Source organism: Semicossyphus pulcher, unplaced genomic scaffold (genome assembly GCF_022749685.1).
Source record: "Semicossyphus pulcher isolate SPU_LCO1_2020_fin unplaced genomic scaffold, fSemPul1.0.p SCAF_21, whole genome shotgun sequence".
In the NCBI taxonomy this organism is placed as follows: domain Eukaryota; kingdom Metazoa; phylum Chordata; class Actinopteri; order Labriformes; family Labridae; genus Semicossyphus; species Semicossyphus pulcher.
The window spans coordinates 12,170,608-12,192,928 of record NW_027211695.1 but is presented as its reverse complement, the minus strand read 5'-3'; the positions used below and the strand labels follow the sequence as shown (position 1 = coordinate 12,192,928).

At 41.3% G+C, this 22,321-nt stretch overlaps 1 protein-coding gene across 1 annotated transcript; it reads left to right on the top strand.

Annotated features, from left to right (window-relative positions):
* The first annotated feature begins 781 nt into the window (after positions 1–781).
* Positions 782–21,980, top strand: LOC138601166 (zona pellucida sperm-binding protein 3-like). Its single transcript, XM_069672742.1, has 12 exons — positions 782–1,286; positions 1,382–1,516; positions 2,215–2,323; positions 3,711–3,966; positions 4,161–4,288; positions 5,705–5,808; positions 5,953–6,130; positions 6,326–6,443; positions 6,516–6,607; positions 6,732–6,850; positions 7,001–7,111; positions 21,923–21,980. The coding sequence occupies exons 1-11, from the start codon at positions 782–784 to the stop codon at positions 7,087–7,089; spliced, it is 1,833 nt and encodes a 610-aa protein (XP_069528843.1). The 3' UTR covers positions 7,090–7,111; positions 21,923–21,980.
* Positions 21,981–22,321: the final 341 nt, after the last annotated feature.

The following is a 22,321-nucleotide window of genomic DNA, read 5'->3' as shown; positions in this document are numbered from 1 at the left end:
CTTACTTTTGAAAAGCTTCTGATCTGTATCACCTGCTTTAGAAACTTTAACCTGAAAACCACAGAATCACTACTTCCACAAAAGAAGTGACCTATAAATCACGTAGGAGTATTTCTGAGGAACCGTAAAAATGTAGCAGCCAAAACCTCAAAAAAATGAAACCAACACGTCCTCATACCTAGATAACACTAAGGATAGACATGTATGACCATTAGACGGTACCAGTGGCAGGCGTACCAGACAAGCATGAAAAACACGTTGTTTGGGACAGACACAAGACCAATTAGGGTTTAAGCACAGATCGATGATGAGCACAGAGAGGAGGGGGCAGCTCTTTTAACAGTTCATTGTAAAGTCCAGACTCAACAGGTGTTTACTAGTATTACTCTCTGTAACGGAGCTTCGTTTGCAAAGGTTTTGTGTGCGCAAGAGCCGCACAATCCTTTAGTAAATTCCCCCTTAATCTCGCTAACATAGTATGAATTATGCATAGATACATCCCACCCGACTAGCGTCAAAAGCAGGCTGAAAGAGTTGCAAGTATTAGTTGACCCAGGCCTGGTGCTATGTATTAACAGAATTGCTCAAATTATTGTATTGATATTAAGTGTAATTTCTTGCACTACCCATTCTAACTATAACACACTCTTACTTTACAGATTTCTGGCCACTGGGGATTCCTACAAAACTATTGCCTTCAGCTACAGGGTTGGATTCTCAACACTGTGGCATTGTGAAAGAGGTGTGTGAGGCACTCCGGTCATGTCTGGTAACAGAATACATGCCATTCCCTGGAACAGAGGAGTGGAGGGCCATTGCAGACAACTTCCAGAAATTGTGGAATTTCCCAAATTGTGTTGGAGCAATTGATAGGAAACATGTCACCATCCAAGCCCCAGGAAATAGTGGCTCCCAGTTCCACAATTACAAAGGCTCCTTCTCCGTTGTACTGCTGGGAGTGGTGGATGCAAGATATCGTTTCAGAATGATCGATGTGGGAGCATATGGCAAGAGCAGTGATGGAGGTACGCTCTCTTCATCAGCCTTTGGCCAAGCACTCCGTCATGATGCCCTCGACGTCCCATCAGATGCGCCTCTACCAGGAGCTGGAGTAGCCACACCTTTTGTTTTTGTGGGAGATGAAGGATTTCCCTTGCGGAGGAACATGATGAGGCCATTCCCTGGGCACAACTTACCACCTGAGCAGAGGATTTTCAACTACTGCCCGTCTCAACCCGGGGAATGGTTGAGTGTGCCTTCGGCATATTGGCTTCACAGTGGCGACTGTACGGGAGAGTCCTTGGAGTGTCTGCTGAAGTTGTCGTGAAAGCAACTTGCATCCTTCACAACTTAATCTGCTGGCACTATGCTGATGACAAAGACCCCAGCAGCACAGCATTGTGCACTGAGCCATCAGCTGGGATGCAGGGTATCACCCAGGTTGGCAGCAACAACGCCTCCAGAGAAGCGCTGGCTGTGAGAAAGAAGTTTGCCACCTACTTCTCCTCCTCGGCTGGTGAAGTGTCCTGGCAACATGCAGCTATGTCTTAATACCATCTACCACCCCTCTGACAACACAGTACATTCTCAAAAGTAAGATGTGTTTTAACAGCAAACTACAGCCAACATGATGAAGACATATCAAGTGATTCAACTGTTTCTTTTTAATATTTTTTTTAAAGTAAGGGAAAGACAAAGTAATATTTACAATAATTTCAATAATTGTACAAAAAAGAATTCAAATAAATAATTTCAGTAAAAGATTAAAAAGTGTGAAACTAGGCTAGTATTTACAATTTGGTTATATTCAAGAAAATTTAAAAGTATTAACAATTTAACAGACTTTAGAATTAATATTTACAATCATCTATGTGCCTGTTATAGTAAAGTGTGTGCGTCTTGTGAGAGAGAGAGACAGGGAGAGAGAAAATTAGATGAGAGACAAAAACTAAAGTCCTAATTGAAGCAGAGTTTGATGATTTGGTTTAGTTTTTCATTAGTCATCATTGCCAAACTCTGCTTCAATTAGGATCTGCATAAATTGTACTTTCACTTCAGCTCTTTTTCTTGGTGGCAAGCGTTTTGCTGCAGGGATCAAGCTCATAAAAAAATGTTCGTCCTCATCAAGAGGCTTGTTTTCAGCTGCTAGCAGTTCTCTCTGGTACTCAGATAGGTCTCCTGTCCTCTTGCAACCCCTCCTTGTATCTCTGGCAGTAGTGTGTCGGACGGGAGTCTCCATAGCCTTGGGTGCACTGGGTGAAGGACGTGCAGGTGTGCTGAGCGATTCTGATACCCTGGTTGTAGGTGGTATAGCAGACAGATGGTACAGGTCAGAGGTCCCAGGTAGTGGGTCATCCACCTAAGAGAATGTCATACACAAGTGTTAAACTGTGGTGTTTTTTACAGCTGTCATTTTTACATGTAGTCACAGGGCAAACACTGCTATGATTAATAACTTTATTTAAAGTGCCATTCAATTAAGAGTCAGGGCCCTGGTATTTTGCATCACGTCTCATGAATCTGGAATAGCTGTGACACACCTAAATGGAATGGGACCATAATTTATTTGATTAATTTACCCCTGTGTTTACCCTTTCAAAGATTGCAAAATTATGCACCTCAACTTGAGGAGAAGAAGAGACTCAACAGTACAGTCATGGCTGCCTGTGTTAACTGCATAGTTTGAAGTTGTTGGTCTCTCCTTCACGTGTGGCTCCAGAAATGACATGATTGCCACAAATGTTCACCTCTTCTGAGTGCCTCCTTCTGCCCCACTCCTTTCCTCGTTCTCTGCCTTCCTTGCCTTCAAATATTTATCTCTCAGATATTTCCATTTCTTCGTGCATTCCTCCACTTAACACATGATAAAAAAGGATGTCAGCGAACAGCTAGTCAGCTCCCTAACATTAACCCTTAACATTAGAAAGTAGTTGAGACTCAGTTTGTTTTCATATGTCTTGCAGTTTGCAGAGAACGACGTTAAAAGTGAGCAAACGGTCGCACAACACAAACCACAACTGAAACCACAAACTGGAACATTAAACTACGAATAAGTTAACTATTTGTAGCCTACAGTTGAAATGAATCAAAACAACTTCCCCGAAATTTCAAGAACAACGCTTATTTGCCTCCAGGCCAGCTGTTTTTTGTTGACATCATGGTACTTTACGGCTACGGGTATCCCACAACAGCCACCACTAATCTCTCTTCCATGTTTGATGTTTCCATGGAAATCAACCGAATGTCGTCAGCCACACAGAAGGCCCGCCTCTCCATTCATCCGATTGGACAATGAGAAAAAAAAAACCCATGACGTCGGGCGCTTTTCTGCTTTGAGTTGAAGTTTTTTCAACTCGAGGTGCTCTGAGCGTTTCCTCAAAAACGCGAGGCGCTCCTCAACGCAAAAGCAGCGCGCAAAGAGCGTCCCTCTCATTGACAATCACGCAACAGTGACAAAAAAGCCGCCCCCAGCTGCAAAAACGCGTCCTGTCTGATCATCAGATACTGTCGACATTTTACTTTTTCAGCAGACTTTGAAACGGGCATAACGTCAAGCATCATCAAGTGCACGCGACAGCAGCACATTTCACACCTGACTCTTAATTATTTCCCGCTAATTAATACATCGCTAGCTTATTTTCCTTCAAAATGATGACCCGTGTAAAATGCACATTATACGTCTCCATTTTCACGGTTTTATTGTCTGCCAGCGGCGTTTCCAATGTTGAAGAGAGTGATGTATCAACACGAGAAAAAGTCGGTCTTGAAGTAAAATGCGGTGAGGTCAAAATGAGAATAACCGTAAAGCGACAGTTTTTCACGGACAGACATATTCCGTACGAGCCAGAGTATCTTCGACTTGGAGCAAACGCAACACGGCTGAGTTCATGTGGGCCAAAGACGCCGAAATCAGCATCTGAAATGGTCATATCTGCGAGGCTTCAAGATTGTGGGACTGAGTCCAGTGTAAGAGAATATCCCTGTAGAGTACAACACCAAAAATGACTGCATTATGACACTATCCAGTATTACTTTACTTAAAAGAAACGATACCATGTGATACCCTGAAAACTTTCTTTTGCAAAAATAAAATATGGTTACACTGAAACTAGGAAACGTTAGGTATTTGTCATTAATTATTTTTTTAATGTCTTTATAAGGTTCATGGTGAGTGGCTTGTGTTTTCCAATCAGCTGGTACTGTTTCCTGCTGTGGTTCCAACCTCTACAGGCAGTGTGATAGTTAGAGGGATAAGAACTCTCATACCTGTTGAATGCCACTATAAAAGGTAAGACAATGTTTTAGTATCAATCCTCAAGTGTGTTACTATGTGAGTATATCTTTTCATTTGGTTTCTTATGCTGCATCATATTGTACAGGAACAAAGTCAAGAGTTGCTGTCAGCCAGGGTTGCCAGGTCTGTGTGACAAAACCAGCCCAATGGCCAATAAAACCAGCCCAATACTAGAACTCAAAATGTACCACTGTCAAACCATATACACTGCTTTTAAAGTCTAACAGCATTGCTATCATTGCCAAGTGCATTATAAAATACACAGATTAATTAAACTCAGACGGTCATAGAGGTGAGTGAGAGGAGGATGCTATCAAAACTGGCATACGAAATTGATGCCAAAATAGCCCCTTTGATAGGCGCTGGCCATCTTGCGGTGGCGACGTCATATGGAGCAAGAGACTGCGCAGTAGAGATCGGCGAGTGAAGCGGCCGTAGCCACTTCCGCTAACCCAAACACACACTTAACTTACCCAAAAAACAGCATGGATCCCGCACGCCGGCGTGTTTAACAGCAGAATAGCTTCTCTGTGTTGGTCTAATTAAAAATAAACTTGTCAGAAAAATGAACACTTGGACGCAAATCAGCATGATAAGAACTAGCTATAATGACAGAAAACATGTTTGAGAAAAATGTATTGGGCGTGTATTTTGATTTTATAGTTTGACCCATGTCCCATTTGTTAGCATGGAGGAGGCGGGCTTTATGACCTATACTGCAGCCAGTCAGCAGGGGGCGCCCGTTTTGGCTTCACTTTTAGGGAGCTGTCATGTCGTCCATCATTTTATACAGTCTATGTCTCGGTAATACAGTACTGACAAAAAGCTTTTGTATTATCTCCAGCCACGCGTCCTATCCATTCTTTGATTCTGTTTTCACTTTACCAGTCCCTTGTGTATTTCTTCCCGTATTTTTCCCACTTACCGGGCGTCATGTTTCTCCCCGGCCGGAGTTGCTAGCTTGAATTGTCCGGCGTGTTCACGGATTCCGCTGCAGGTGTCACTGCTGACAATAGCTGGCTAGCTGACTGCACACGGATGCGGACTGTGTTCAGTTTAAGTTCGCTAACTGTGTGGCAAAGTAGTGTATGTGGGTTTGTTTTGTGGGCATGCATGTCCCATGTCCATTGTGTGTAGTTCTGAATGATATGGAGTCCGTTTGGTAGGATTTGGGTATAAATAAATTATTTAATCTAAAATAATACTAAAAATTAATTAATTAATAATTAGATTGCTATTTATAGATAGCCTATTATTCATGTAAATTGCATGCAAAACAGGTCTACCCGCGGCAACACTTAAAAAGTAGCCCAATTCAGCGGGGAAACCGCAGACCTGGCAACCCTGCTGTCAGCCTTTACCAACACTTTGCAATTGTATGAGCTGTACCTTATCTTTGTGTGAGCACAGAAAGCAGACAGTGAATGGAGAACCATTAACCCCAACCTGGCTACCAATGACATCCACTATCAGTGCCTTTGGCCTCCTGCACTTCTACCTTCTTACCATGGCAGGTGAAATCACTGTCACTGAATCTTGACTGAATGAAAGATTAAAAGATTTCTATGAATTGCCAATAGTAATATATGTATGTATTGTTCTATCTGGTATATTTATGAAAGGGGGCTGAAAAAGTGTCTTTTTTTTTTCTAATGTAGATGACTGCTCCTCTCAACGTAGTTCCTCAGTGTACCAGCAGGGGGAAGCAGTGTTTTTGGAGGCTGGTGTGGAGGCCCCCCTTCACGCTCCTCTTACTCTACATGTCGACTACTGTGTTGCTACGCTGAAGCCTGATCCTCTATCCTTGCCAAGCTATAAGTTTATCATTAAGCATGGGTAAACCTTTTCTTCAGAATTAAAAAAATAGTATCTAAAATATTTTTATATGTTATAATGCCCTAGAGACCTAAACCTAAGACCTAAAATACTGCACAGTGCTGAATCCAAGAATTCTTGGTACAGCTTTTAACTGACTAGGTTGTATAGATCATGTCAATTTAATGTCATTCAAGAAATCATGCTCCTCCTCAGATGTCTGATGGATAGTATATTGCCGGGCTCTGCGTCTAAATTCCTCCCAAGAAAGCAAAATAACAGACTATGCTTTAGTGTCCAAGCCCTCCGCTTCCACAAGGAGTCTGGGGAACAGGTAAGGGAACCTCTCTGGACAGAAGCTGGGTCATTACTTTTCTGCAGAATTAATTTGGCTTTTTTCTTCTAGATTTTCATCAGCTGCCACCTTAGGGCCACTCTGAAACAAAACTCGCACAGCAACATTGATAAAGCCTGCTTCTTCCATAGACCCACATTCAGGTTAGGCTAACTGTTCACCTTGTTGACCTTTAGTGGTTAAATCGGGTTTTCTAGCCTGAATTTTAAGTTTAAGCTCGAACATTACAGCTGAGGGGCATAATCAAAAATGATCTCTGTGATTCAGGTGGCGATCCACAGAGGGAGACAATTCTTTGTGTGAGTGCTGTGGTTCTGATAACTGCTTTAGACGCGCTGAAGAGGAGAACAGTGGCATCGCTGGACACAGAACTCAACCAGATACAGGTATATTAACCATTTACATAAAATGAAACCTGATCATTTAGAGTGGAAATTTTACCAGTTGAGTTGAAAGCAAATGTCTATATGACAAGGAACTTGTGTATCATACTTATACCTGAATGTGGTCACTAAGCTAGTTTGTATTTTTGACAGAAAGGAGTCTTGAGGCAGACACAACAGTTGGGCCACTTCACACCCTGCCACGCTCCCATTGGACAGGGCATCTTTCAGTCAGTCACTAAAAAGCTCCAACTTGACAAATAGGTGGGTACAGGGACTGTCGAGACCAAAAACAGAAGTTTGACACTAAAGCATTCATCAAATACTGTTTTCTCATGATGCTACACAACAGTTAAAGTTTAGTTTATGAAAATGCATAGTTAGACCATTAATTATGTACTTGGAGATACTTAAAAGAACCTTTCAGAACCTATTCTGAATACTTTGAGCCCTGTAGGCCTTTTACAACATACATCACCAATGCTGCCAAATGGATGTAAATTAGATGACTTATGTAATTTGGGGGTGGGGGGTTGTATGTATTCCTTTGGCAGAAGATTTATTTCTCAGACTGTGTCAGTTGAATAATATTATATAATTTCTTACTTACTGACTTTAGCTATAGTTATTTCATCTACAATATCACAATGCAAACATGAAAAGTTCCACATTCATGCTGGATGTATCTGAGGATGTCTCTGTTTTAGGACTGAGGATGCCCCTGAACCAAAACGGGTCAGCCCGTCATGCATACTTTGAGGAAGTTGTACGTGACCAGAGGACAAACAAAACCGGCCAATTTTCACAATGATGGTTGCATTTCAGTGTAGTATAATATCAACAACAATATCTGAATTGAACTTATTATTTTAATGTACAGTAGGGGCTTTAACAGATTTGTTTGCTTATCTCAATGCTTTTAAATATCTCTGAGATGACGCAGAAGTATATGTTCTCTCTGAGACAGACAAGGTAGTTTCATCATGACTGAGGAATGCCTAGTTTTTCACTCAGCCATGAATATTGAGTGCTATGAAAACACATCCTTGAGGAATTTCCTAGAAGAGGTCAAAGAGCTACAATGGAACCTAAAATATCTCTGAGGCAACATGCATACTAGAATAAACAGACATTGGGGTAAGAATGGGGCAGCCATGCACTGTATGTGCTTTACGTCCCCTGTCTGCAGTAGAAACACTTTTCTGGTCTTGTCTAGTCTAGAGAGAGAAGGTGTTACAGACCAAATGGGAAACCTGGTAGACACAACTACTACAGCATATCTTATATATCTATCTGTATTCCTATAAAATAATGTTATCATGTTAATAGGATCTTTTCTGGACCTAGAATATGCTGGCCTTTCTCTCATCCAAAGGAACTCTGTGACTTGAATAGATGAAATTGTGCAGTTCAATAGTTCCATTAATTTCTGTGCTGGAAGAGCTAAGGATTCACTTGTTCCTTTTATATTATACTGTAGTACTAGCGTTTGCCAAAAATATTTAATCTAGTAAAAGTATAATCTGTGTTTTCCAGTAGACATCTGCGTAGAATAGTGTTATGTGCATGCATGGATGGAAATCTGCAGCTTGGTTAAGTTCTTACCGTGCCGTCATTTGTTTGAATGCGCTGACCATAGACTGTATAAGTAATGGACGTAGTCTCAGTGACGTCACCCATTGGTTTCTGAAGCAGCGTCTTGAAGCCTGAATTGCGCCGCCGCTGGGGGTCGCCATATTGGAAATGCCAGAGCCGGCTAATCCAGAGGCAAGCAAAGAGGCGGAGCGCGGCAGAGCTAAAGCCTATGGCTGAGCTGGATGGGCGGGCCGCATGAATCAGCCAGCTACGGCTATGAAGCTAGGCTATATGCTCCTCAGCGTAGCTAGCGGTTATTAGTCATAGACTGTATAAATAATGTATGAGCTAGTTTGACTTTGCCAGGAGGAGATTCTGTCGGTGACTGACTGCAGGTGTTTATTGGTGTAGGCGTGTTATTTCCTGTTTTCTGGAGCCAGCCTCAAGTGGCCACTCGAGGAACTGCAGTTTTTTGCACTTCCGCATTGGCTTCATTTTTCAACACTGGAGGTTGCCGCTTGGCGCTGACTTGTACAGTTGAATCTATTTATACACTGCCTGGCCAAAAAAAAGTCACCACCAGGATTTAACGAAGCAAATATGTATGAGAGTGGAAAATGACTGCAGTGATTAATATATTTCAGCTGGCAACAAGTTATTGAACCCTAACTGATGCAGTGAGTAGCTTCTCATTTCTTAAAGAACCACGTCGGAAGACATATCCTGTGGTCATGAAAAAGATGTGACTCGTTGCCACGATTCATCAGGCTCAGATTGTGAAAGAGTGCTTCAGGGAGCATGAGACATCATTTTCACACATGGATTGGCCACTACAGAGTCCAGACCTTTACCCCATTGAGCATCTTTGGGATGTGCTGGAGAAGACTTTGCGCAGTTGACTCTCCCATCATCAATACAAGATCTTGGCAAAAAATGAATGCAACCCTGGACGGAAATAAATGTTGTGACATTGCAGAAGCTTTTAAAAACAATGTCACGGCGAATTTGTGCCGTAATCAAAGCTAAAGGCGGTCCAACGAAATATTAGTGCCAGGCAGAGTATATAAATAAGTTTATCCCACGTGTTTTAAATTGAGTTTTTATGCTGTTTTGGAATAATTCTGTGCTTCCAGTTTGAGCAAGGAGAGCCAAAAAGCCTTTCATTCGGATAAAACAAACATACCAACCTTTGTTTATTCATCCAGAGTTAGTGGTAGCGTATTCACCACTGGGCACCCATAAGTTAAAGAGTTAAAGAGACTCATTTATGAACAATTTCTTCATCATAATTTAGGTGTGTGCAATTTAATCTCCTCCCTTAAGGTAATTTCAGTTGTAGTTGTTGTTTGGGTAGTGCTTTCTTGTTTTGTCATATCAAAAGTTCTGACTGTTCTGACATGTGTTTATATTGTACTGTTTGTGATAGTGTTGGACTTGGCATGGCAACTCAGGCAATGTTTTATATTCGTTGTTTGTCTCCCTTAAAAAAGGGAAGCGTTCCAATATTAAGGCCCTCCTAGATTGTTGAGGTTCATTCTTTATTATTTATTTTATTAACTGCTCCAATGTGCCAGAGAGATTTTGCCTTAATACAGGATGAAAATGACAGATCCATGGCTGGAGCCCATTCAGATTTTGGCTGTGCTATGAGCTCCCATTCATAATCCAATAAGAGGAGGAGTTGACTTTTGCATGAACTTTGGCCAAGAATAATCTACTGTTTAGGATACAAACAAAGTGTTGACTGTTAACTAGGCCAAATGCAAATAATAGTGTAATACTCTAGAACCCTTATGTTGGGCATTAATGTTTATTACCATTTCAACCATTGTTTGGGTTTCTAAAAAGACTTTGTCTCCTTGAAATTACATTTGTGTATTGGAAAATTTAACAGCAAACACTTGGAAAAGAAAAAGCATCACGTTTGAGGGGATGTTGATTAACATCTGGCAAGTGTTACAATTTTGAGAAACAAAACACTGAAATCATTCACTGACGGTCTCATCTTCAATCATTAGTTTCTTTGCAATATCTGATATTGTGATACACTTTAGGAAACAAAGCATGATTAATCTAATGTAAGGTTATTGTATACTGCAGTGGTTTTCAAAGTGGGGGCCGCCAGGGGGCGTTAGGGGGGCCTCAGAAAATTGGAGGGAAGATAAGAAAAAAAATGCAAAAAAATGTTTTAAATTATTTTTGATTTTTTAATTTTATTTTTTTAATAACCATTTGTCCTGAACCGTACAACACGTAAACTGCCGTAATCTCGGATTCTCAAATTCAGCAAATTCGGCATGACGACGTCATAATCTGTGTAGACCTGGCGGTTGTTATCAAGCTGCTCTGCTCCCCAAGCTTGCGTGTAGCTAGCTAGCGCAAAATGGACAGGTTTTTGACAACAAATAGACCGAAGGAGCAGACCAACAGCCCTGCCATGGAGGACTCTGCTGCAAAAAAACCTAACAACTCATGGCCAACTAAAATCCGAAAATATGAGGCAGCATACATTAACTATGGCTTTACAGCAATACAGAAAAATGGCCATGATTGCAGACGTCATTGTCTGGAGACCCTCTCAAACGAGTGTTTAAAACCTTCGAAACTTCAGCGTCACTTGATGCAAAAACATCCGGCAGAGGCCGATAAAACAGTAGACTTCTTCAGACGTAAAGAAGAGCATTTGATCAGGCAATCTGCTGCATTCACACAGCAAGCTACCGTGCCCGAGCGGGCCCTGAAGGCATCATTTTTAGCCTCATACCACATTGCTCGTGCTAAAAAAAGCAAATAATTTTGTCCAAAGAAATGGACGCAACTTCATTACCTTCATGATAGTGTAATCTCCACTTCTCTGGAGCTTTGTTTTGGGAAAATTGGAGCTTTTGTGGACGCTACCACACTACTTGATCAATAAAAGAGTTAAGCTACTGAAAAGCTATTCGATTTAAAAAAATATCAACGCTACCACTTTAAATGAAGTTAAACTACTAATGCCGCGATTTGCAGCGCCATTACTGCCCAACTCTGGCATTTGGACAGATTAACAGCACACTACTGAAAGAAGTACAGCAGTGTGCAAAGGCAGGTGTGAAAAAATGCTGTAAACTAAGAATGCTTTAAAAAATGGAAATGTTAATAGTTTATTTTCATCAATTAACAATAAGCATTGAATGAACAGAAGTGAAATATAAATCAAATCAATATTTGGTGTGAAACCCTTTGCCTTCAAAACTCCATCAATTCTTCTAGGTGCACTTGCACACAGTTTATGTTAGGTTGTTCCAATCATCTTGGAGAACTAACCACAGATCTTCTGTGGATGTAGAAGTCCTTCTGTCTCTTCATGTAATCCCAGACAGACTCGATGATGTTGAGATCAGGGCTCTGTGGGGGCCATCCCATCACTTCCAGGACTTCTTGTTCTTCTTTACGCTGATGATAGTTCTTAATGACATTGGCTGTATGTTTGGGGTCGTTGTCCTGCTGCAGAATAATTTTGGGGCCAATCATACGCCTCCGTGATGGTATTGCGTGATGGATAAGTATCTGCCTGTATTTCTCAGCATTGAGGACACCATTAATCCTGACCAAATCCTCAACTCCATTATCAGAAATGCTGTCCTAAACTTGCAAGGAACCTCCACCATGCTACACTGTTGCCTGCAGACACTCATTGTTGTACCGCTCTCCAGCCCTTTGGCGAACAAACTGCCTTCTGCTACAGCCAAATATTTCACATTTGACTCATCAGTCCAGAGCACCTGCTGCCTTTTTTCTGCACCTCAGTTCCTCTGTTTTCGTAGATAGTTGAGTCGCTTGGCCTTGTTTCCATGTCGGAGGTATGGCTTTTTGGCTGCAACTTCCATGAAGACCACTTCTGGCCAGACTTCTCCAGACAGCAGATGGGTGTACCTGGGTCCCACTGGTTACTGCCAGTTCTGAGCTGATGGCACTGCTGGACATCTTCTGATTTCAAAGGGAAATAAGCTTGATGTGTTTTTCATCTGCTGCACTAAGTTTCCTTGGCCGACCACTGTGTCTACGATCCTCAACGTTGCCAGTTTCTTTGTCCTTCTTCAAAAGAGCTTGAACAGCAAATCTTGAAACCCCAGTCTGGGAGAGACCTTGCTGATGCAGTATAACTACCTTGTGTCTTGCTGCTGTGCTCAGTCTTGCCATGGTTTATGACCTGTGACATGAAACTGTCTTCCACAGCCTCACCTTGGTAGCAATGTTTGGCTGTTCCTCACCCACTGTTAAGCCTCCTACACAGCTGTTTCTGTTTCAGTCAATGTGTACCCGTAAGAATTGATGCTGGTTTGAAAGCAAAGGGTAGTCACACCAAATATTGATTTGTTTTAGATTTTTCTTTTGTTTGCTCACTTATCATTTTGTAAATTGATAAAAATAAACAATTGTTATTCATATTTTTGAAAGCATTCTTAGCTTACAGCATTTTTTCACAGCTGCCTTAAACTGAGTAGTTCTATTGTGTGGCTTTACAGAAGACAACTTAGTGTATGTGGTGTATGCAGTTGCTAGAACGTCAAACATGTATGACCTGTTTAATTGTCAAGAGACAAGTGTTGCATAGCATCAGTGAAGATTAGGGATGGGTATAGTTAGTGTTGATCGATACCGATACTCATCGATACCCTCTCCGTTATTTGATGCAAAAAATAGGCATCTCTTTATAGGGGTGTGTGATAATGTGCCTCTGGAGGGTGGTTGTGATGGGGGTTAAGGGTTGTGATCATCTCCCTATTGTAACAACAGTTGACATTAACAGCATGATGTAGTAACAGTAACAATCTAGTTTTGTGGCTGTCATGGCAACTCAAACTTCACACTTAGGTGAGCTATCACTTACTATTATATCTAAACTACCTGGACTCCGCTGTAGTGAGGGGAAGTAAATCTTTTACTGATGCTCTCTATGGATTAAATTGGAACATAGTTTAGAGGTGCTAATAACTTAAGCTAGCTAATGACAATGACTAAGTAACTTCCGGCCTATTTATAAGCACCATGCGTTTTAACTGCATTTTTAGTTTGGCTAATCCTGACACTGCAATGTCATTGCCTGACGTCGGCGGCCTTGTCATCACTAGGGGACGGATGCTAGCTACGTTGGAATGAAATGATTGAATGAAAATGACATTAAATAAGACGGGATGTTAGAGTTAAATACTGATAGGAGCACCATTTATCCATGAGCGCACAGCGTGGCTTTAACCTTGGGCTGTTCAAGTGATATTTTAAAGAGAGATGCATCAGGATCTGTCTTTAGCACTATGGTGTTATTTTAATGTTAAAAGCCAGTACAACTCCCTCCATAGATAGCTAACGTTAATTAGTGTTAACTCCCATGATTAACAAGGTTGCTTGGAAAATCTAGCAGGCAATCATTTTCTTTGCAACATGGAGGGTGAAATGCTCCCAGACTTTAGAAGTTTTAGGACGTGATAGTGTTGCGTCGACCGCCACCATTTTGTCGCTTCCTGGTCTATGTTTTGCAAGTGCAACTCTCAACAATGACGACTAATTGTTGCACCCCTATTGCAGTGACATTCGTGGTATCCTCAGAGGTGTTAGGGCAAAAGGCATAAAAGATCTTGTACCCTCAGTCCCCCGCAGTTGGTGATATCACAAGCAGCATTGAACATGCATTCACCCCTTTGTGCACTTCAGGTTGTGCTGCAGCCTCAGAGCGTCAGCAGTTTGAAGTCACTTGCTGTATCCACTATGAGGAAGTGTACATTTACCCTAAAATGTAAATTGCATGAAAAACTAAAGATAAGATAAAGCTTACTTCCTTACAAGTAGATGACCGCATGGCAAAGCTCTGAATATCGGCATTTACATTTGTTTAGGATTGCAGATTGGACACTTTATGTTTGATTCAAAAACTTCCTGTTTCTATGTAAATCGTCAAAATTCAACACGCCACCAAGGCCAAGCCCTTAGAAAAAATACTAAACCTAACCAACTTTTGAGAGGCATGAACTTGCCCATAAGCCATGTTTGATCTGGACTGGATAATCATCAAGTCGAGGCAGATGGCTGTTCAACATGAATCTGGTTCTGTTTGAGGTTTCTTCCTGTTAAAAGGAAGTTCCTTGCCAATGTGCCGACTGTTGCTAAGTGCTACTCATGGTGGATTCATGTTGGGTCTCTCTCTAAATAATATAAAAAAAGAGGACAGTCTAGACCTGCTCTTTTTGTGAAGTGTCATGAGATAACTGGTTATGATTTGGCGCTATACAAATTAAATTTAAATGATTGATTGATTGATAAATAGCCTTGAAAATTAATGGATGAGGCCTAGGGATGCACGATATTGGATTTTTTGCCGATATCCGATATGCAGATATTTTACAACTCATTTAGCCGATTACCAATACCGATATCGATATTTTTTCCCGCACACCTAATTGCAGCTCATCATCAACATCAACTCTCTTCTGTATTGGAATTAGCGTACAGTGTAATGGTGATACTCTTGTTACATTTGTTACAACGATCGGGGTGACGGGTCTTGAGATGGTTAATCAAGTTTGTAGTGTTGAAAGACTTTGCCTTGGCTCCTCCTCGCATCACCGAAGCTGAGCAGTCATTGCAAATAGCAGTTTTGCTATCTATTTCGGACACTTAGAAAAACTTCCACACCACGGACATTTTGGCTTCTAACTCTCTCATGCTGCAGGTAGACACACGTGATGTCATCACGCTGCACCGCGCAGGTCTTCTTTGCGCCGGGGACATTGCGCTGAGGTCGGGCATTTAATCAAGTATGCAGCAGCCCATTATTTTATCGGTTAATTATATCGGTGATATCCGATAGTTCATTTTTAAGCCAATATCGGCTGATACCGATAACGTGCCGATAATATCGTGCATCCCTAATGAGGCCTGTAAATGACCACAAATAAGCAAGTTTGAAAATAAATTAAAAATGGCTGACATCTTTCTGGGTTTTGTATATTTAAATTTTGTACATTTAAATTAATGTTCTCACAAGGCTGCATCTTTGAAATGTTTTGAGGCGCCATTTTGCCACACACAATAATGGGATTCATATCATATTTGCTGAATGTAATGAGTGTGGCAAGTTTTGTGAGTTTTAACAAGCCCCTCCTAGCCCCTCATTCACAACCCCTTGTTTGATAATAAGACATTGAAGTTTGACGCTGCCAGGGCAACACCCTTGAAACGCCTTCGGGCCCAAGGACATGGTTGATATGTGTATGTGACCGTTGCAGTCAGGGATCAAACCCCCAACCAAGAGTGAAAGTCGCTACTATCACTGATATGCTGTTAAAGAACAAAGTTGCCCAAAGTCCTGAACCAAAGAACATTTACTCATACTTTACAACACTTGAATAAATTGTACTGCCAAAATGTGAATGGGGCATGAAGTGTAAATGACAAGTGATGAGTGGCCCATTAGATAACAGGAGGTGTGAGGCTCGAGGCAGCTAGGCCAAAAAAAAATACCACGCAGGGCAGCTTTGAAAGAGCAAGAATTCCAGATACGAGAAAAATACTAACGACAGTGCCAGGATATTGCCAGAGCAGCATGACTCTCGGGAAATATCTGAAGGGGTAAGGCAATGAGACATATTTTGAAGATAAGAAGGGGGTGCATGTTCAGAAAAGGATGTGATGATGGTGGCCGAGGGATAAACTGTACAGTATTTACTTGAGAAATTCTAAGAGTATTATTTCAATATTCATTTATAGTTAAATTAAATTTTAATACTGTAGCCATGATAATTGTTTGTTTTGTTTTCATTGACGTGTCAGGGAGTTCTTTGTAATCGACAAACATATATGTAATACATAGCACAATTCAAATGGATAAAATAAAATACATATTTTCTCACAATTTACCACTGTACCAATTTTTCCAAAATTAGGTCCCATAGGTTTCACTAGAAGGTGAGGGACTTCATCTCTCTATTTGATGGATCTCTTTAAAAATAGACACTGCCAGGAGGATTGTTATAACTTTGTCGTCTTTTTGCCTCTGGTGCAATGATCCGACTTAAAGGAGCAATTCGCCCCAGGAAAAAGCCACTGTCAGTCAAAGCTGGTGTTCTCTGTAATCGATAGAAGCAAGAGTAATTGAAATTGGCGCCATAGCTGTGGAGAAATTTGTACAAACAGCTTGTGGTTTTGCCCATTCCCTCTGAAAGGAACGGCCCAGCGAGAGACGCTGGAGTGAAATACTACAGTTTTCGCTGCAGGCAATCGCTCAGAGCGGTACAGAATCCGAAATACGACGAGAATATACGGGTGGATTGTCTAAAAAATCTTCAGGTCTGCAGTCTACATTTCAAACCTGACAATTTTAAACGAGACATTACATCGGTGGCCGGCGACTTACAAACTAGATTGAGTAAGTTTAGTTTAGCAAGCTCCCTGGCCTCCGCCAGATGATGCGTTTCACGGAGTCTGGCGGGGGTTTACCAGGGCCCATTGGAGAAGCAGATAGTCTCCTCCAAAGGCACAGAGCGGAATTGCATTTTTTTCCTACCATAATGGCTCCCCATAATAGCATAGTAGGACTGAGGTTGAAAATCGGCAAACTGGCCTTTCAAATTCAATGCCTAATCCTTTAGTTTTTGACTCGAAACTTGTAAAACTGATCACATCAATAAACCCTCAAAGTGATGGAAATGTTAACTTGTGATAAGCAAATGTTAACATGCTAAAACACAATTTCCACCCGCTGAAAGTTTCTAAAGGCTACTCGCTTTTTTATCTGTTGTTTCTACAAATACAAATCTATGTAGAAAGCTTCAGAACTGTAAACACTTGTTGTGCCTGACATATTAGTATGGACTTATCTAACGGGTAATCTGCCATGGTGGCAGGTGACCTACAATTTTTACCTGCCGCAGTCAATATGCTTTTGTTCCCTTATTATACCTGCTAAATATCATCATTCTCACTGTGTCATTGTTTAAAACGTAGCATTTTGGCAATACCATTAAGTTCAAAGCAAAACTGTAAAAAGTACAGTCCCCCAGAGCAGCTAGCATGGCTGTAGACTCCAAGTCTTGTTCTGAAACATTTGTCTGCTACTTAACAGCACGTGACTGGCACTTCAGTGCTCAAGATAGCAAGTGCGTGTGGGTATTGGGACAGAGGGGGTTAAATGTTTTACTCATTGGCCAAATAAGCACATTTGTGCTGAGAGAAACTCTGGTGATGAGGTTCCTGTCCTGGAATGCTCCCTCACTTGTGGACATCATCATGGGATCAAAATAAGGTCAATCGAGTGATTCTGGTCACTGTGGATGCCTTTAGGCTGAAACAATAACTTCTGTCCTCGTCACTGTCTACCGTCTTGGCTCCTGCCTTGGCTCCTGTGTCCCCCACAGTCGGTCCTCCCATTCTTTTATGTCAGCTTCCTGTCTTGTGTCGCGCCAGAGGAGTAGACCTTGCTGGCTGCTAGCCCAAAACCTGGATGAGAAAGCAAAACACACACACACAAGCACACAGAAATAATGTCTGCGCACAGCCTTTCATGTAATATGATATAGCCTTATTAAGTAATTGCATCACCCCTGACCTTTTTGGTTTATTTATAAGTAAGTGTGGCACAGGGAAAGAGCATTCATGGTCATCCCCAAATTTACATCACTTCTCCTTTTCTAATTCCTAAAAACGTGTCCCATTCCAACCAAGGAGTCACTGTGACTGGACTCCCCTGCCCCCGCACTCCCACACATCCCTCACCTCCCACCCCAATCCCCTACCCTGGCCACGAAGCATGGCTTGCAGCACGTACCTTGTCTCCCTCTCTCCTCTTTCTCTCATGTTGGCTCAGACATAAGCAAACAGCCCTTTGAGCAAACAGTGCAACAATCAGTCAACATTGTGTTCAGCTTAGCTCTGCAGTGACCACAAAGCTGACTCACAAAAGAGAGTATACATATGAAAATGTAAACTTATAAAGGAACGTATAGAAAATGATCATTGTTTATACAATTAGTTCTGCACTTATGGCATCACATTTTTTCATTTTGGCATCAGAATTTTGAGAATGTGTAACATCACATGCACCTGTGTACACATGAATGAGTGTGTGACATGAATGCACCTCACAGAGGCTTATAAAAGAGTAAGCATGCCAACATGTAAGCCGGTAACTGTTATCAGTGTTTCCAAGTATTTGTTTGAGTGAAGTTATGTGTGTCACTGGACATCCCACGTTGGCTCCTAGTAATGCATATGCAAACATACTTTTACTTCCTCTCTGATGGACGAGCCTCCTGCACCCCCACCTCTATGACATACAGAGGGGACTTCCAGGAAATGTCAATATGTTTCCTTTACTCTGGCTCCAAAGGGGCTGTCATGGGACATAAGCACGCCTGCCTAAAGGGCAGATATAGATTTTCTGTATGAGATCTTTTAACACTTCTTCACTCAACAAATTAATAGTCCTAATTGGATAATTATAATATATATTTGTAAATTATGTTGTGGGTGTATCTTCCCACATAGATAACACCATTAAAATGCAATTTTGTGCCATTAGTATTTAATGCCCTCCTGGCTCGTATGTTTGTCCTTGGCCTATTTTCTTCATTGTATCACGAGGAAGCCATATTGCTAATATCTATTCTTAGAGTTTTACCACAGATGAACTCCAACACTGGTTCTGTGCATTTGATAGTATCTTTGAAATAGCCTGCATCTTTTTGTAGCTTGTATTGTAATTATTGGTAAATTGGTAAACCAAATTACTTAAGCTGAATTTGTCCAAAATGTCCAAAACTGCAGTTCCCCTTAGATGAGAAGCAGCACAATTATTTAGAGCCTCATGTGGACAAATAATTTAGTGAGAAAAGTTAGGGATTTTCCTGTCACTTTAATACTGTTGAGTTCTTGTTTTTTTTTTTTTTTGAAACCAGTGTCAACTAGGGGTCAGGCTAGGCATGCACTCATCGTCGTCAGAAGACATCTTACCTTATCGAGGCTTAATTTCCTTTTAACATAGGCCAAAGGGACAATTCAGCTCATCTGCCAATATACTGTGTAATAAGCATGATTGGTAAAGATCAGGATGTCCCAGAGGAGGTAATGAGAGGTAAATGAACATCTCCTTATTGACCCAATGATATGCAGAGCCCAAAAAAAATTCATTAGTGCTATTCTGAGACGTCCTGATCACAAGAGGTCACTATAATCAGTAAAATTGGTCTACTTGCTTTTCTGTTCTTTAGCAGCATATGTACAGGACTTGCCTCACTCCTCTGTCATGTTTTATGCTGTTCTACTCAGTTCTGTTTCTTTAACTCAAATGATTCTGTTTTAACAGAGCAATCATAACCACGTGCAGAGCTAGGTTCTTTCTAAAGTTAAGCACATGTCATCTGAAACTGGTTCCACTGGCAGTTGAAGAATTTGGTGTCACAAAAGTTCATCAAGTTCTCCATCCCATAACACAACAAAGGTAGTTTGTTCCTTCCATGTCAGGTTAACTTTAGACACAAAATTGTTGTTTGCGGTGGAATAATGACTTCTTTCAGGTAAATACATTTATTTGTTAGGTGATAGGTGACATTACATAAAGGATTTTATTGACATGTAATAAATGTGATGTGCGATTGAGTTCTGGTTGAACATGGGGCTTGAAACCTGCTCATTTGTGGCCCAGTAAAAAACGTATGCCTGTGATATAGTGAAAAATGCATATAGCTTCTTTCTAATGATTATGTTTTAAATAGGGCTGCTCAGAAATTCTACTGTCATTGTTATGCTGTACGAGCATACACAAGATACACATCGAAATAGAGTGCATTGACTGTAATTATAGAAGATTACCATTTTAAGTCTTGCATGCACACTCAGGTTACAGTCGAAACCTTTGATAGGTGAGTCCCACATTCACACCATTTGGACTATTGGGGCGTTTTCACATTAGGTACGATTGCTTCGTACCGTATCCGAGTACGGTTGCCCCCCTCTCCTCTCCCATGCCAGTCAGCTGTCACATTAGTAATTTCGTTCCGTACCCGAGTACACTTGCGGTAGGACTCTGAAGCAGAAGGTGGCGGTAATGCACCTCAAAAACATGGAGAAGAAGAGGAGTATCATCAACTGCGTAACATTGTTTATGTAGTTGTTCCAGTGTCGAAAGGTGTGTGAATCGCATGATTCCAAGCCTGTACAATGGAGCCGACCTTTGCACTATGCCGACTATTATTCCTATTTTGGAGAAAATCTCAATAACGACCCTCTCACCCTCATTCCCAAGCTATCAGCCATGTCCGTGCAGTTCAGAGGATGAGATCGGCGGTGCTGCGCGCATACGTGGATTTAGAGGAGACGTAATAAAAAGCAGTCCACTTCCGTGGATTGGTACGGTTAGCTTTCACATCTGATGTGTACCGTACCCAAGTACACATGAACCGTACTCAAGACCAACTTTTCAAGTGGACTCGAGCGCGGGTCGTTGATCTAAGTACGGTACACAGTGTTCACACTAATCAAACAAACTGGACTTTGGGGTCAAGTGTACTCGGATCTGGCCCCGGGTCCCTAACGTGAAAGCCCCCTTAGATAAAGACTCATAATTGACTCTTAATTGGTGCCAATCTTGTGGTGATTATGAGGTTAGCTAGCAAGATGGCTGAGGAAAGAATGAAGAGCGAGAGAATGTGGTTAATGAAAAAGTAGTGGTGAAAAAGAACACCCCTCCTTACAATTATATTCCCACTTCCCAAAGTCTCTTCCTTCTCTCTACCAAACGCTCTGGACTTTCCCTCCTTTCCCCGTCTGCACACCTGCGTTCTGCTCTAATTAGCCCTGCAGTTTCCTCACTTTCCCTGCCCACCTGCTTACCTGTCTCCACTTTACTCGGCAGCTTCAATCCATACCAGACGAGTTCCTTTTTAGTTGCCCGTTTATCCTCTCTGCTAGGCTCTACTGCGAACGTGGTTTGTGTTTTTGTACCAGAATCCATGACCTGCCTGTCTAATTGCCTGCCTGTTTCCTGTTGCCAGTTTGCCAACCTACCATCACCTTCCTGTTCGCTTTCAGACGCACAATTAATTGCACCAGTCTGCCAGTAACTATCTGCATAGGACCTGTAACACTAGAGCTAATATACACACTAAGATTTGTTTATTTATCGCATATCACATTGTCATTCTTTTTGTGCTGTCCTAATTTTAAAGTTCACATGCAAAATAGACAAAATCAAAATCCTGTATTAACAGTCTGACAAATGTGTGCTACAGTGTGAAATGATCTTTCAACTGGTGTTCAGATTCTTAACTCCTTGACTTCTCACACACTGAGTAGAGTAAAAGTACTTTATTAAAGTCTTCGTCTTTATTGTCATTTGTTTTTCCTTTTTATGTTTTCAATCTGGGCAGAAACAGAGCAGGAAATACTGACCGATCAATCGGTTGCTCTTTATCTTTTCTTGTGAAGAACTTTACGTGGTCTAATTAATCGCACTATCTCTCATTGCAGGTACAGAAGAAATAAGAAGACGGCCTGAGAAAAATACAGAAGAACATTTATACTATAAGAGACTATGAGAGAGGACACATGGAAGTAAAAGACAACACACAATCTGAGAAAACCAAATATATGGCAGTGCTTCATACCATATATTGACTAAATCTCTGAACTCTACTGGAAGGACAAACATCATTCTTCAGAAGATCCAGTGTAACCTTATTTTCTGTGGTAAAGAACACTAACATGGCTCCAAAAAGCCCCATAGATGTTCAGCTGGGTGGAGATCTAGGAACATATAGCATATTTTCATCCTGATCAAATCTGTGAAAGTATCTGTATTTGTTTCTGACATCCTGTGCGTTCTCTGTATGCATGTACGATCAGCATATCACTTTTTGTTGGAATTAT

What these genes read in the sequence shown, in the direction of transcription:
- LOC138601166 (XM_069672742.1), top strand. Translation starts at nt 782, where the DNA reads ATGCCATTCCCTGGAACAGAGGAGTGGAGGGCCATTGCAGACAACTTC. An exon ending in ATTGTGGGACTGAGTCCAGT is followed by an intron (nt 3,967 to 4,160) that starts GTAAGAGAATAT and finishes TGTCTTTATAAG; the next exon opens with GTTCATGGTGAGTGGCTTGT. An exon ending in GTTGAATGCCACTATAAAAG is followed by an intron (nt 4,289 to 5,704) that starts GTAAGACAATGT and finishes GTGTGAGCACAG; the next exon opens with AAAGCAGACAGTGAATGGAG.